The sequence below is a fragment of the Danio rerio genome, chromosome 7, assembly GCF_052040795.2.
Source record: "Danio rerio strain M-AB ecotype USA chromosome 7, GRCz13ab, whole genome shotgun sequence".
Classification (NCBI taxonomy): Eukaryota; Metazoa; Chordata; class Actinopteri; order Cypriniformes; family Danionidae; genus Danio; species Danio rerio.
This window is the reverse complement of record NC_141027.1, coordinates 41,980,623-41,996,222: the sequence shown is the minus strand read 5'-3', so window position 1 is coordinate 41,996,222 and position 15,600 is coordinate 41,980,623. Positions and strand designations below refer to the sequence as shown.

General features: G+C 35.0%; 1 protein-coding gene across 9 annotated transcripts in view; it reads left to right on the top strand.

Moving 5' to 3' along the window:
* The window catches only part of malrd1 (MAM and LDL receptor class A domain containing 1), a 76,299-nt gene that overhangs the window by 25,894 nt on the left and 34,805 nt on the right, over positions 1-15,600 (top strand). For all 9 annotated transcript variants that reach the window (XM_087258561.1, XM_087258567.1, XM_087258563.1 and 6 more), the window contains 11 exon segments: positions 346-451; positions 826-1,193; positions 1,283-1,716; positions 4,442-4,529; positions 4,694-4,873; positions 5,314-5,461; positions 7,318-7,474; positions 7,596-7,706; positions 9,361-9,574; positions 11,046-11,293; positions 14,620-14,899. In XM_087258561.1, the coding sequence (XP_087114687.1) occupies positions 346-451; positions 826-1,193; positions 1,283-1,716; positions 4,442-4,529; positions 4,694-4,873; positions 5,314-5,461; positions 7,318-7,474; positions 7,596-7,706; positions 9,361-9,574; positions 11,046-11,293; positions 14,620-14,899 (2,334 nt within the window).

Genomic DNA, 15,600 nt, shown 5'->3' with positions numbered 1-15,600 from the left:
AATAAGATGTCATTTAAAAAGAATATGTCAATAATATGCCGGATAGAACCTTATAATTCTTTGGGATGGGATTTGGGATGAAGAATATGAATGTGCACAATATGTACTTTATTAGTACTCATAAACATTCAATTTGATAATAATAGGAATGCTATTAAGCAACTTGTATATGGTTAATATTTGTCTCTTGTGATTGCAAAAGGGTTTTAAATGTGAAATAAACTGAATTTGAATACATGATTTATAAATCTAATTGTAATTTAGGAGCAATATAATGTAAATCCAAAAGTTCAGAATTTTAAAGGTTTTTTAATATTGTACTGCCTCTTTTTATCTCTCTTCAAGGACACTTCATGTTTATTTTCAAAAAGAGTAGCAGGTTTTCCCAGCAGGCATTGCTGCGTAGTCCCACATTCCAGCAAAGCGGTTCAGATTGTGTCATGACCTTCTGGTAAGGACTGTAGAAATTGGTGACTGGAGGCCCAGACCTGACATCTAGATCTAAGATTATAAAAATAAAGATTCTGTCATTATATACTCACCCTGCACATGTTCCAAACTTGTTTGAGATTTTTGTTTTGTTTTGTTGAACACAAAAGAAGATAATTTGAAGAATGTTGGAAGCCTGTAACAATTTACTTTAATAGTATTTGTATTTCCACTTGTGAATGTCAGTGGTTAGGTTTCCAGCATTCTTCAAAATATCTTTTGTGTTTAACAGAAAAAAAACTTGTTTATAACAAGGGAAGGGGGAGTAAATAATGTCAGAGTGTTCATTTTTAGCTGAACTGTTGCTTTAAATAAATACATTGATTGTGCTTGCAGGCATTATAATTCTGGCCATTCAGTTGGTGCTGCTGAAATGCACCTGCTGATAGATGGCTCAGACAGTATCACTACACTTTGGCAAACACTTTACAACCAAGGTAACCAGTGGCACCCGGTAGTTGTCCAGATCGGCAGACAGAACAGGCCTTTCTACATCTCCTTTGCCAAACTGAGCCTGGCTGTTTATGAAGGCGTCTCTGCTCTGGACGATATTATATTCCACAACTGCTCACTGCCTGAGGCTGTGGAGACGTGTGCCACTCCTGATCACCTTCACTGCGGTCAGAGCAAAGCCTGTGTGAGCTATTCTCAAATCTGTGACCTGATCGATGACTGTGGAGATGGAACAGACGAGGAAAACTGCTGTCAGTATCCGTTAATTGGAGCAGTTCACAGTGTTTGATGTTTGTTGTCTGTCATGGTTCACAGTGATGATGTTTTCTTCTTCTGTCAGTGCCAGAGCTAATGTGTGACTTTGAGGAAGGTCTGTGTAACTGGACTCAGGATCACGAGGAGGACATGTTTGATTGGACGCACATACAAGGCCCTACTCCAACGTTCAACACAGGCCCGTGGAAGGATCACACACGAGCCAGTGCAGATGGGCACTTCCTCTATATCGAATCTTCAGACCCTCAGAAGTTCAAAGACACTGCCGTTCTGATCAGTCAGCCTTTTCTGCCGACTCCTCGCCGGGGTCCTGAACCCAAACCACCCTGTGTTTTCAGATTTCATTATCACATGTTTGGTCAGCATGTGTTTTGTTTGGCTGTATACATGCGCACAAGCAACAGTGGACGAGGAAACCTGTTGTGGGTTCGATATGGTGACCAGGGCAACTTTTGGCACAGGACAATACTGGAGATCAACAGCAGCCACCACTTTCAGGTGAGATATTAATGAGAATTATCATTGTCTGGATTACTCAGTTCTGATTCCAAGGTATGTTATTTGAGAAAACAACCACTAAATAACGCAGGCTTGTGCAGGAACTTCAAATCACCTTGAGGATCAGTGAATAAATTCAAATCCATATACACACAACCACATCCATATTTATTTGCTTGTCTGTCACACTGTGGCTTTTAGTCGTTTTTGACGATCTGTTTAGCACAAAAGTTCAGAACATACAAAAACATAAAAAACTTAATCTTACCTATGAAATGTTCTGCCTTTGTGCTTTGTTTTCTTTGTTTGCTCGTTACTACACCCGTAGACAGCGCTAAAGTCCTGCATCTTCACGTAATAACACTGTCTTGACTAGTGCGGTTGAATGACATTTGTCCAGGGAGCACTGTACCAATGTGGCGGCGCTATTGACGCATGCTCAGGGTCCCTATGCGATATCTAGTGTATATATCTATGTCACAAATTGAGGAGCGGGGAAATGAGGCGGGGTGGAGCGACAACGCGGGGAATCCTTCACAAACTGAGGAGCGATCACAAACCGAAAGCGGCAAGAGCGTCAAAGTAGCCAGAAGTCATTCATTTTTTAACGATAACCGGCGGCGAGAAACAGCGGCGCGTCTTCATTGGCTATGACGCGGTTCGGCGGCAAGCAATCAGAATGAAGTAGTCCACCTTGAGAGGAGTTCAGAGAACACAGTTCTGTGAACTTTGGTTCCGACCACAGTTGTTCCCAAGAGTTTGATTATTGCGGTTCCTGGATTTTCAATCATTGAAAATCGCGACGGGCCCGTCCGCTACGCCACTGCTTTTCTGCTGTTTGTCCAGTTAACTTGCCATATACGTCCGCAGACTTGAGATGGGGTTTAAGCGATGGGGTTTAAGTCCAGTGAAGACAAAAAGACAAAAACAGAATCCAAAAAATAAAGTGAACAAGTAAATAACAGGGTGAGAATGGGGTAAAATCTCAAAACATAGCAAAAATCAGGCAAGGGCTTTTCTTTGTCTGGATTGCTTTTTTAAATTGTCAGTGGGCTTTAGGGAAGAGGGTGGGCGGCTCAGTCCGTGCTTTTGAAAACACTATTGGTTGGGTTTAGGGGAGGAGGAGGGTAGGCCAGTCGATCGGTCGATCATTCAGTCAGCCAACAGAGGCCTCTGGTGAATTTACGTGAGAAAAGCAGGTGCAAATGGCACTTGCGAGAAAAATTTGAGATCTCAAAAAGAAAAAGAAAATATATTTTTATGTTCAGTGGCCATGTATTAAGCAGGATAAAGTACATTCAGAATGATTGTTTTTCGCAGAATAAAGCCCTTCAGTTCACTTTGGGACTGGCTGCTGATGAGCCTGTCTTACTATAACAATCTTCTTACTGTATGACTAAGCAAGAGGACAGTTGTGTTGATGTACTGTTGCCCTTGTGTGCTGAATGTTTTGACTAACTGTGTGCTCCAGGTTTAAATGTCTTTTATTCCAGCTGAATTGTATATAATGCCTTACTGACAGTACATTTCCAATTATTTATCGCAATATATATGAATTTAAGTTCCAGTCATATATTTAGGTTAGCTGTTTGCTTGTCTGAGCTTCCAGTCTATGAAGCTTTGAAAGGAACATAGTGATACAGTATAAATACAGTACATACACTCTAAAAATGCTGGGTTGTAGTAACACAATGTTGGATCAAGTATGTACTAACTCAACATTGTGTTGTTGTTTTTTTCAATTAAATTTAAATTACACTTTTTATCCTAATTGCTGGGCTTTCCTATGTTTTACCCAATGTTGGGTTACATTAACCCAGCATTTTTATAGTGTATTGTTATCCACCCTTCTAAATGTTTCCATCCACAGTCTGTGCCCTAAAGATTGGGATTTTAAGAAATCTCTTTCTGCAGTACTACTTTTTGGTACTCTAGTACGTGTTTACAATTTTGTTTTTATGAAGGAGTCAATTGATCAGTTTGGTTGATTCATTAAGTAAAAAAACACTTCTGCTTGGACAATGGCTAAATACTTTTCTCAGGGGCAAATTACATTTGTTGCCGAAGCTAGAACAGTTATCTGCCACTGTTGTGTATAAAATGTAATTTGCTCAATATAAACTTGTTAGTGATGGCAGGGGGAAAAAAAGCTTTGAAGCAACTGAATTGGTTGTTTTGCATAATATTTCAAAGTACTCATAACACCACATGCTGGTAAAAGAACTGGTCAGACGAGCATAAAAAGCCGACAAAATTCATTGCAAATGTTGTATTTCAAAACTGAACAGTTCTAAAAAGTTATGTACAAAGGCTTGTTTACTGAAATCATGTGATTTCTGCGGTTTGATATCTACACGCTCCAAACCACTGTTTTTATTTACTTTTTGAAGCATCCATCAATACTTCTGTTTATAGAACTGCTTTTGTTTAATAGCAGAATAAAAGCAAAACAGAGATTATCCAATCACAGTTGCTTGCAGATCTTACATTGTTATAGCGACTTTTTAAAAAGTTCTATAAATGCAGTTGTGATTAAGTGATCAGCTTGATTGTTTGTTTTCCTGTACCACATATTTATTTGAGTCAATTAAGGTCTACTTTTTGTTATTATTACAAAATCTTATATGTCCACATGTTGTTTTGTATCTTATTGTCATTTGCTATCCAAAATTTGTGACTGATGCAGACTAAATCTATCCATCTCTCTTCTTTCTCGTTGCAACAGATTTTAGTAGAGGGGACTGTTGGCGATGACTTTAGAGGAGACATTGCCATAGATGATCTGTCTTTTTATGGCTGTCAGTCCTATGAAGGTGAAATAACAATGACATCCATATATTTACCACAAATTAATAAAATCTACTTACAATTACATCATTATCAGGACTAAATAATGTTCTGTAGTTGCTCAATTTATTATGTTTTAAAGTTAAAATGCTGTGTTTGTGATTAGGTGTGTATTTCTTTCTTTGTACAGGAGAACTGCCCTTGGAGGAGCCCAGCACCTCTGCCCCTGTGCCCACCTTGTCAACAGCACCATCTCATAGCTGCCCTCCTGACCAGTTTGTGTGCCTAACTACAAGAGAGTGTGTGAACCTCAGCCAAGTGTGTGACTTCAGACCCGACTGCTCCGATAGCTCTGATGAAGAGCTCTGTGGTGCGTATCTGTCTGTCTAAATGAGTGCCAGTGAGCAGCTATTCATTCATTAATTTACTTTTCCTTTATTAATCAGTGTTCACCACAGCGGAATGAACCGCTAACTTATCCAGCATAGATTTTATGCAGTGGATGACCTTCCAGCTGCAACCCATCTCTGGGAAACATCCATACACACTCTTTCACACTCATAAACTACAGACAATTTAGCCTACCCAATTCACCTGTACCGCATGTCTTTGAACTGTGGGGGAAAACGGAGCACCCAGAGGAAACCCACATGAACATAGGAAGAACATGCAAACTCCACACAGAAATGCCAACTGATCCAGCTGGGGCTTGAACCACCAGTGACCTTTTTGCTGTGAGGCGATCATGCTACCCTATCTAGCAATACACCTATACTGCTTATACTTGTTCTCTGTTTTCTCTGTTCTCAGTGAAAGAGTATTGTGATTTTGAAGGTGACAGTCTTTGCGGATGGTATTTGAGTGAAATACCTCCTCACGCCTTTAGCTGGCAGACGGGACAAGGGTTGAGTATTCACCATGGAGAAGAGAAGCACAGACCTGCTAATGACCACACACTGTGAGCAACAACAACAATGCATAGTCAAGTTTGCAAGTACAGTAATCGTCCAATCAATTTAACACCCTGGTAAATATGAGTAAAAAAGATGGTGATTTTTTTTTGTATTGTTTAACTTTTAATCTCTTGCTTGAAATATTTTACTTGATATATTACCTCCAAAAAATGAAGACACTTGATTTTATTTTTGGATGACAGTACAGTCTTATTTGTGAAACTTCCAAAAAATGTGCCCTTAGATTGTTGTTTTGTGGACTTTTTTGTTGCTATGTGTGATCACATTATTTTGCAGTTTTTTACTTTCTTTTTATTGTTTTTAGACATTCAAACACAACGACTTACCAATTGTTCCAACCAGCATTTACACAACAATTGACAATAAAACATGCAATATACAAACAATAAATACAGAAGTATAGTGATAATTAATACAATAATTAAAAATAATAAAGAAATAATAAAGAAAACATTAAGCAAATAAAAATACAATAAAATAAATACAAAATATCTAAATAAAAAACTAAATACTGACCTTCTCTTTTAATCTAAATTAGTCTAATCCTCTTTAATTGAACTTTCTTTCTCTTGAATTGAAATTTCTTGCAGAATTTAAAACAGTCCATGAAGGTTGCCAGATTTTATAACATTTGTCTTCTTTCTTTTTATGGAGAATCTGATTTTCTCTAGCCCCAAATGTTTTATTACATCCCTCTGATGTATTTATGCAGGAACAGCTTTCTGTTTCCAGTTTAGTAATATTAACCTTTGTGCTAGTAGACAGACAAATGGAACTATATTTTGTTCTGTACTGTTTTTAGTTATCTCAAAATCAGTAATGCCTAGAAATGGGATACGGTCGGGGATCTGGATCTATTGGCTTTTAACCTATTTTAAAGAATGATAGAAAAATATTTTTCCAGTAAGATGATCATTTTGATCTACAAAACATATAAGCTAGTGATACCGGTTCACACCAATTACACGCAGGGTCCACTTTTGGAAATATCTTACCAAGTTTTTGTTTGGACCAATGTAAACGATGTACTAATTTTAATTGTATAAGGCAATGCCTTGCACATACCAATACTTTTTTTGTCAGTTTTGTTAGGAAGGTTTCAAGATTCTTGGAGAGTTTTCTCAAATTGTCCTCCAAACAGTGCGTTTGAATAAGACTATTTATAAGAATATATTCTCTTACAAGATTTCTTAAAAAAACAAAATCTTTATTTTTGCCCTGATGGTGGAAATGAGGGCTTTCTGCTTCCTCTACTTTTTTAATCACAGCTCTGTTCTTAGTTTTTATCCATTTTAAGAACGACAAGGAGTGAGTTTGACCTGTGTTTTACCACACACGTACAGTATAACACTGAAACAGGAGGTCATGGGTGAACAATTTTCTGTTCTTATTCACCCAGATGTACTAAATATAGTCAAGCCTGAAATTATTCTACCAAATTCTGACTTAAAGTTATTTTTATTAAACTAGCAAGTTTTTTTTGACTGGAAATGACACAGGCTTCTCCCAAAAAATAATAAGACGATGTACAAGAGGCATCATTGTGAAAAAAAGTCAAAAATCAAAACTCTCTGCCTTCATTAACATTTGAACAAAAACTTGTCAGAATTTGCCAGGAATATGGATCGTTTATATGGATAAATATATCACTCAATTCATGGGGTTCCAAAAATGTTTCAAAAAGTTCAAAAGGTTAAACAAATAAACTAAAAATCTTTCACAGCCTTCTTCAATTGTATTTATCAAGAAAGTTGATAAATGAGGAGGGCACTGTTTGTGGTAGTGTTTTCTGCCACTACTGTCTGTGTTTGGTTTTTTTACATGCACTTATGTTTTGCAGTGGATCTCCAGAGGGTTGGTATGTATTTGTGGACAGCTCCAACGGAGGATACGGTCACACCACTGATCTCCTGACCGCTCCCATCAAAATAACAGGGCCCCAGTGCACTCTGGAGTTCTGGTATCACATGAGTGGCTTCACTGTAGGATCGCTGCAGGTGCAATTATCTACAGATTATGAATATAATTGTTAATAACTTGCTACACATGTAATATAACAATACATTTCATGCTTCATTTTGCCATTTGCACTCTGAAAGTCTATGAATGCACGTGCAGGTCCTCATCAAATCAGGTGCTGTCGCATATGAAGTGTGGTCTCAAAGTGGTAGCCAAGGCAACAGCTGGAGGCGGGGTGAGGTCTTCATAGGAATCCGTCATAACATCCAGGTCAGTATTGTGCTTATGGGTGTTAAATTAATTCTTAGAATAAAGTAAATATACTTGAAATATTTAAAATGTGTCGGCTGTGGCGTCCCTAGAATAATAGAGAGACTAAGCCAACAAGAAAATGAATGAATGAATATTTAAAATGTTATAGAAGGTTTCTAATTGCCATTGAGCTTTCAATAAAAAAGTCCTGATTAGTGATAAGAGAAGATCACAAGATCGGCATATCAGAATGATTTATGAAGGATCATGTCACTCTGAAGAATGCAGTGAATTGGAATTAAATAAATGAATAATTATAATAGTTCCTTACATTTATAGCACTTTCTAGGACACTTAAAGCACTTTACACATTTTTGGAGGGAATCTCCTCATCCACTACCAGTGTGCAGCATCCACCTGTGTGATGCGACGGCAACCATATTGTGCCAAACTGCACACCACACACCAGCTACACAAGCCAATTATGATATAGGGGTGGTTAGGATGCTATGATAAACAGAGGCTAGTGGGCAAATTTGGCTAGGATGCCAGGGTTAAACCCCTACTCTTTTTTTTTTTTTTTTTTTTTTTGGACATCCTGAGATTGCTAATGACCACAGAGAGTCAGAACCTCGGTTTAATGTCTCATCGGAAAGACTGCGTTCACTAAGCAGTATAGAGTCCCCAACAATGTGATAGCTGCAGAGAGCTAACTGCCGGCGATTACATTTTTTAATTTGTTTATGTGAGTGTATATGTCACATTAAATAAATAAATATATTTTTAAATGTTTCAGATAATATATCAGTGTTAAAAAAATTGTATAAATATAGTTTTTTGTCTGTATGATCTTCACATGTGCAGTTATGTGTTAAAATCAAATGTGAGGCACATGGGCAACACAAGCAGAACATATGGTTTCAGAACATTTTCATCTGAAAATAAAGTGTGTCCACATGTGTTTCATGTGTGTTCTTAGGTGTGTTTTTACAGGTCACATGTGGTTTAACATCTGACTACACAGTTGAAGCTCATGTGGTTATTCTGTAAGGCACACATTTTTGAACCAGTATATTTTTCAACTTGGTAAATACATTTGTTTAGACATTAATGGCGAAAATTATATTAAGCTGAGATGAGAAGTGTGTGTGTTTATTATTCTGGAAATGCACAGCAAAATGTTAAGTGTCAGGCTTGTGTTTGGACTGTTCTTGATCAGAAATATCATGACCTTTTCTCCATCTGGCCCTTGCATCATTAATATTTATCAACAGTGCTTCTGTATAAACACTCTTACAAATATTGTTCTTGTTTTGGTAGACACTTTACGATACCTTCACTCATTAGTGATAAATGCTCTTTTGCTGTATACTATAAAGGGGTAAACTTATGCAGCAGCTCTCAGCCGTTACACATTTACAATCTACATATTTATTTCCTTTAGTTTATCACACTTCAGCTTCTCTCTTTTCTGAGACACTCAGTTGATTTTTAGTGATGTGTGTATGAAACAGTTTCACACAGGTCTGTTTACTTGACCTTCCTAAAGGGGAGTAAATAGTCTATGTGTGTGTGCTTTACTGCGTGTTTGTGGCACTGTTGCCATATGGAAAGTATTATGAAGTAGCTCACAGCACTGAATGTTTATAGTGGTTTTTAAATGTGTCAACAGGTGGTTCTTCGAGCAAAGCGGGGCATCAGCTACATGGGCGATGTTGTTGTTGATGACGTGGCATTTGTGGACTGCGCCCCTCCAGTTATGTCTGATCTCCCTTGTCAAAACAACGAGTTCATCTGTGCCAATGGTCACTGTATAAACGAGGCCAACTTGTGTGACTTTATTGATCACTGTGGAGATGGATCAGATGAGAATCATTACATTTGCAGTGAGAAACACACCCGTCAACTTCTGTCTTTTCACTTTTACCAGCTCTGTGTTTCAGAGTTCAGCTTATACTATGCTATGCTATGCTATACTATACTATACAGTATATACCAAACAATACTATACTATATACTATACCATACTATGCTATACTGTATTTTACTATATCATACTATACTAAATACTATGCAATAAAATACTATATCCTACTATACTATACTATATTATACCATATCATTCTAAACTATACTATGCTATACTATACTGTACTATACTATATCATACTATACTTTACTACATACCATACAATACTATACTATATACTATACCATACTATGCTATACTATATTCTAGACTGTATTATACCATATCATACTGTACTATATACTATACAAAACTATACTATACTATTTCATACCATAGTATACTATGTACTATACTAAACTATATCATACTATACTATAATGTACTATGCTATACAATACTAAACTATCCTATGCTATACTATACTGTTCTACTCTCTATCATACTATACAATACTATACTATATCATATTATACTATATATATTATACAATACAATACTATATACTATACCATACTATGCTATAATATATGCGATACTGTATTATACTATATAATACTGTACTATATACTATACTAAACTATATCATACTATACTACATACTAAACTATATCATAATCTAACTATATAAACTATATCATAATCTATATTCCATACAATACTAAACTATATACTATATGCTATGCAATATTATACTATATCATACTATACAATACTATACTATATCATACTATACAGTACTAAATATATACTATACTACATACTGTACTATATACTGTACTATATATTACACTGTACTATACTATATCATGCCATAGAATACTTTACTATATACTTTACTATATCATACTATACTATATACTATACTACATAATATACTATACTACATACTATACTATATACTATACTATACTTTACTATACTATATACTATGCTATTATACATGGTATACTACTTACTATTCGATGTTATACTATACTATGTACGATACAATGTACTATATCATACTATACCACATACTATACTGTACTACACTATACTATTTTTATGCTATATACTATTCACAATACTATACTAAATTTAGATTATATACTGTATTAAATGTATTTTACATGTGTAGCTGAGATTGTTTTAAATCTTTTACCCAAAGCTAAAAATGCTGCCATTATTTCCAAATCTCTATGAAAGAAGAGAAAAGATGTTTAAAAACATTTTGAAAAAATTTCCATGTTTTTGTACAATGGAAGTTGTTGGGTCCAAATGTTATTTTAACAACTGATGATCTTATGTGTTTTTCAGAAAAATATGCCATTCAGAGAAACAAATGAGTGAGTGACAGAATTTGATTTTTTTTTTACTCTGCATTGAACATCATTCTTTTTTTTCAGAGGGATTCAGTGGTCGTTGTAATTTTGAGTTTGACCTTTGCTCCTGGAGACAGAGCCAAGATGATGACTTTGATTGGTTGATAAAACCAGGAAATATGAACACACATGGGATTGGACCATCCACTGACCACACCCTCCGCAACCCATCAGGCCACTACTTGTATCTAGAAGGGTCCTTTCCGCAGACAACTGGACATACTGCCAGAATCTTTGGACCTCTTTTCCGTCGTTGCAGCAAAGATTGTAAAGTGAGTGATGTTTTATAGTTCATTTACAGCCCTCCAGCATCACTTTGTTTTGATCCTGTGATTAGGAGTGCCAAATCACTAGATCTAAGTGACCTAGAGAGGACATATCATTTGAGCAGGTCTGCAAGATAGGATGGGGTGTGCTTATTAATAGCCTTAAATATCATGACCGGGATTTTGAGTCACGAAAAAAAATTGTGTCCTAATCTCTTCAAAGGATTTACTCTGGAGTAATTGCTTCAAAGGGATTGGGGCACAGGGATGAGACCCTCTGAATGGAATGCAGTGTGTAACACCAAACAAACTTTCTTGCAGGATCATATGGGTCTGTCCACCCTTCAAAGTCTCTGTAAAAAAATAATTCTGAAGGGCCCTTTGAAGTGGCCAGTTTTTAGCATTTTGGTTTGAAAACATGTCTATATGAGTAAGCAATTGAATTATTCACTCAGCTGATTGACTGATTGACCAGGGGGCTGACTTTAAGGAGCCGAACTAAACATCCATGCTTAAATTGGTTCCGTAACAGCAAGTTGAAGATCATTTGATCGAACTAATCTAAGTTCAGTTTAAATAATCTAGATAACTGCTCGTGCACATTACTGTCGTGAAACCTTTGAGGTCGAGCATAGATGCATTTATTGTTGTGTGGTACCCTGGCAACTATGATAACTGAAAGAGCTCTGAAATGAGACTCAGCTGTTCGCAGCGAGTGAGCCGCGTTTGTTTTAAACATACAATAATTTAAGCATACTGTAATAATCAAAAACTAAGAATCCCCCAGCACCGCATGAAACCTCTCAAGGTGTAACCGTTTAAGTGTTGATTGTCTACAATACCAGTGCTTTGCTATAAAGTTGTCTTTTTATGCCTCAAAGCTATAACCACTAGGGCTGCACAAAATATTGTTTTAGCATTGATATCACAATGTACACATCCGCAATAGTCACATTGTGGCATGCCTAATGTCCGATTATGATTATAGTTGGTCAGATACAATAGTTTGTCATTGCATAGTTTATCCATAATGTAGGGAAAATTTATCAATTGCATGTATTTCGACCTGTGATAATTATAAGGCATTTCAAGAGAGCTTAAAAGCACAAGCAATTCCATGGTTTGATGTTTTAGATTGCAAATATTATTTAAATTCAATTATTTGTACAATAAAGACTATACAGGGATATTTTGCATTTAATTATTTTATTCCTGTGTCTGAATACTATATAAATTCTCTAAAAATCAGAAAGGCACTGATTTATTATTACTTTGTATTTATCTATGCTTTCAATTTATTTAGTTTTATGCAGAATAATCCTAATCAACCTAAAGTTATGAATTCTTTCCAAACAAAAGCTATTCAGGTAATCTGGTGAGATTGGATTTATTGCTAAATATACGGCAGAAAAACTAAATATCGCAAAATAAAATTTTGGCCAATATCGTGCAGGCCTAATAATCACCTTTAAGAATAAAGCAAGGTGTTTTTGTGACTCTGGACAAAACGTTTGATTGATTGAGATTATATATTGATATATTGAAATTAGATAATTTGCACAATGAAAAGAGTTCATTGTTCATGTTTGTCCATTTTTTTGCTGAATATTACAAGAAAGGAAGAATGGATGTCAGGGTTGTTGCAACAAAGCAGATAACTCGGTCATTGAACAAGCTGGCAGCCCTCAATCATCTTGTCACACACACACACACACACACACACACACACACACAAACACAAACACAAAGTCTGTGTGAGAGAGAGGAGCACGTTTCAAAAGCTCGCATCATGTTTCTGGATCTCCTCTTATTAGACTGTTCATCCTTTGTAGATGTGTGCGTGAGATAATAAGCCCATGGAGACTTGTTTTCTCATTGTCCTCCCATTTAGCTTCTATCAGTCAATCAATCTCAAGAAACAGCTGAAGAGGAGGAGTTTTGTGTGTACTTGTCAGCCTTAATTAGATGTTTTTAGACATTTCAAATGACAATTAGGAGCACAAGCCTTTTTAAAATGTTTTAGGTTATGCACTAAATGCATTTATGTTTAAAAGTACATATTTGAGCTTGCCAAAATAAAATGTCTTATTTTGAAAGGTCAAACCATACAAGTCTGCCTAGCAGAGAGATGCTGCATGGCTGTTTACACTACCATGTTAGGTATGAGTTTCAGATGTTAACAAAGTATAAACTTTAAGTGGAACTGGGCTCAAAATGTCTTTACACTCTAAATATGCTTGGATTGTTTCAACCCAAAGTCTGCAGACATTTTTTTTGCTTTTTCTATGCAGAATTTTGTAATCATCTGGATTTAGGCAGAATAAATTTGAGTTAAAACTTTACAAATGAAAAAAATATATATATCTTTTGACTTTTATTTACGATTTACAATGCACATTCAACTAGTTGTTTGGTAAAAAGTAAGTCTCACATATGATATGTCTACTAAAAAAACTTTTTTTTAAATAAATTATTTAACATTTATATATTACTTAATATTGCTGATATATATATATATATATATATATATATATATATATATATATATATATATATATATATATATATATATATACACACATACACACACACACACACACACACACACACACACACATTAGCATAAATAATTAAGTAGACTCACTAATGGGCTAAATAACCTGGGTAAATCTGTTGATACCATGAGAGCATAACGGTTAGTTATTTTTCTTAAAAATGTAAATAAGCCTATTGTCCTAAAAGCAAAAAGTTGACTGTAAATTGAGTAAAGCCAAGTGAAAACCGGGTGAGTAAAATCATAATAAAACCATAGTAAAACCATACAATTCTGCACATAGTTAACTTACTTTTTTTAATTTTTTTTTTTTAACTAATTTTAATTGACTCACCTTTTTAAGTAGTCAACAATTTTCTCACTTTTTAAAGTTTTCAACTAATTGCTTTTTACAGTTTAATATGTGGAAAATTCCAATGGTTGTGTTTTATAAATTACGTTTTAAGATGTTTTTGTCATATATCTAAGCTGAAAAGAAAAAGAATGAATGAATGAATCACTTGACCGTTCTCAAATGAGAAATCATATTGAAAAAATAATGTGAAAAAAAATTCTAGAAAAATAATGTGGAGTTGTATTTCAATTTAATTATACATAAAATTAAATAAAATCTTTTTTTTTTTTTTTTTTAAATTTTTCAATTAAATTTTTAAATGACTTTTTAAACCCAACATTTTTAATGTATTACATTTATTTGTAATAAACAGCTGTCTTGCTAGTGTGATATTATTGTAGTAGTAGTAATTCTTTGTTTGTCTATCTGTCTGCTACTTTCAAGATGGTCTTTTACGTCCACATGTCTGGTGATGGCATCGGCACTCTGAATGTGTACATGTCTTCAAACTCCAGCAACTCATTGTTACTCAACCTCATTGGAAATCAAGGCAACTACTGGAGCAGACAGGAAGTACCACTTGCATCTTCTGATGACTTCCGCATTATGTTTGAAGGCAAAGTGGGTCGCAATACTGGAGTTCACATCTGCCTGGATGACATCACCTTTTCTTCAGACTGTATTCTTAGTAACACATTTGAGAAGGAGTCCCGGTTACTCACAGGTACACTAATAAGGCCATATATATTCAGTGCTGTAAGTGTAAAGATATCTGTTTATTGATACTTCACACATCCAAAATCAATGAGCTTTTTTCAGCTTAGTTTTCTAATAGCATGCCAATGGCTCTAAGAGCAGGGAAAAACTGTTTAATGAAATAGAGGTGCAGTAGAGTTCATGGATTTATCACTTGTAATATTTTTAAGCATTGTGACAGTTAACAGTTAATTACCCGAATAAATTAAACGTTTTATAATAACAAAAAATAAAGACAAAAATGCATATAATAACAATAAAATACAAATGTAATACTTTAGGATATGTAAGAAATAATGGATTTCAGCAATAACATTAAATTACATTGATCAGTAGTGACTATAAAGATGTTATGTAATGAAATATGTTGTTGGTATTCTATTTTATTAAAAACAAATAATAAACGGCTTTGATTAAATATTATGCAGCCCTACTGTTTTTAACTTAATATAATTAGTAATATTTCTTGCACAGCATATCATATTAGAATAATTTCTGAAGGATAAGGTGACACTAAAGTTGTAATGATGCTAAACATTTAGCTTTGCCACCACAAAAATAGATAATATTTTAAAATGTTTGCCGATTGAAAAGTTAAATCCTAGGTTGTAAAAATATTTCACAGTATTGTTTTTTTTTTATTAATTGGAAATGAGTCCTGAAAGCATA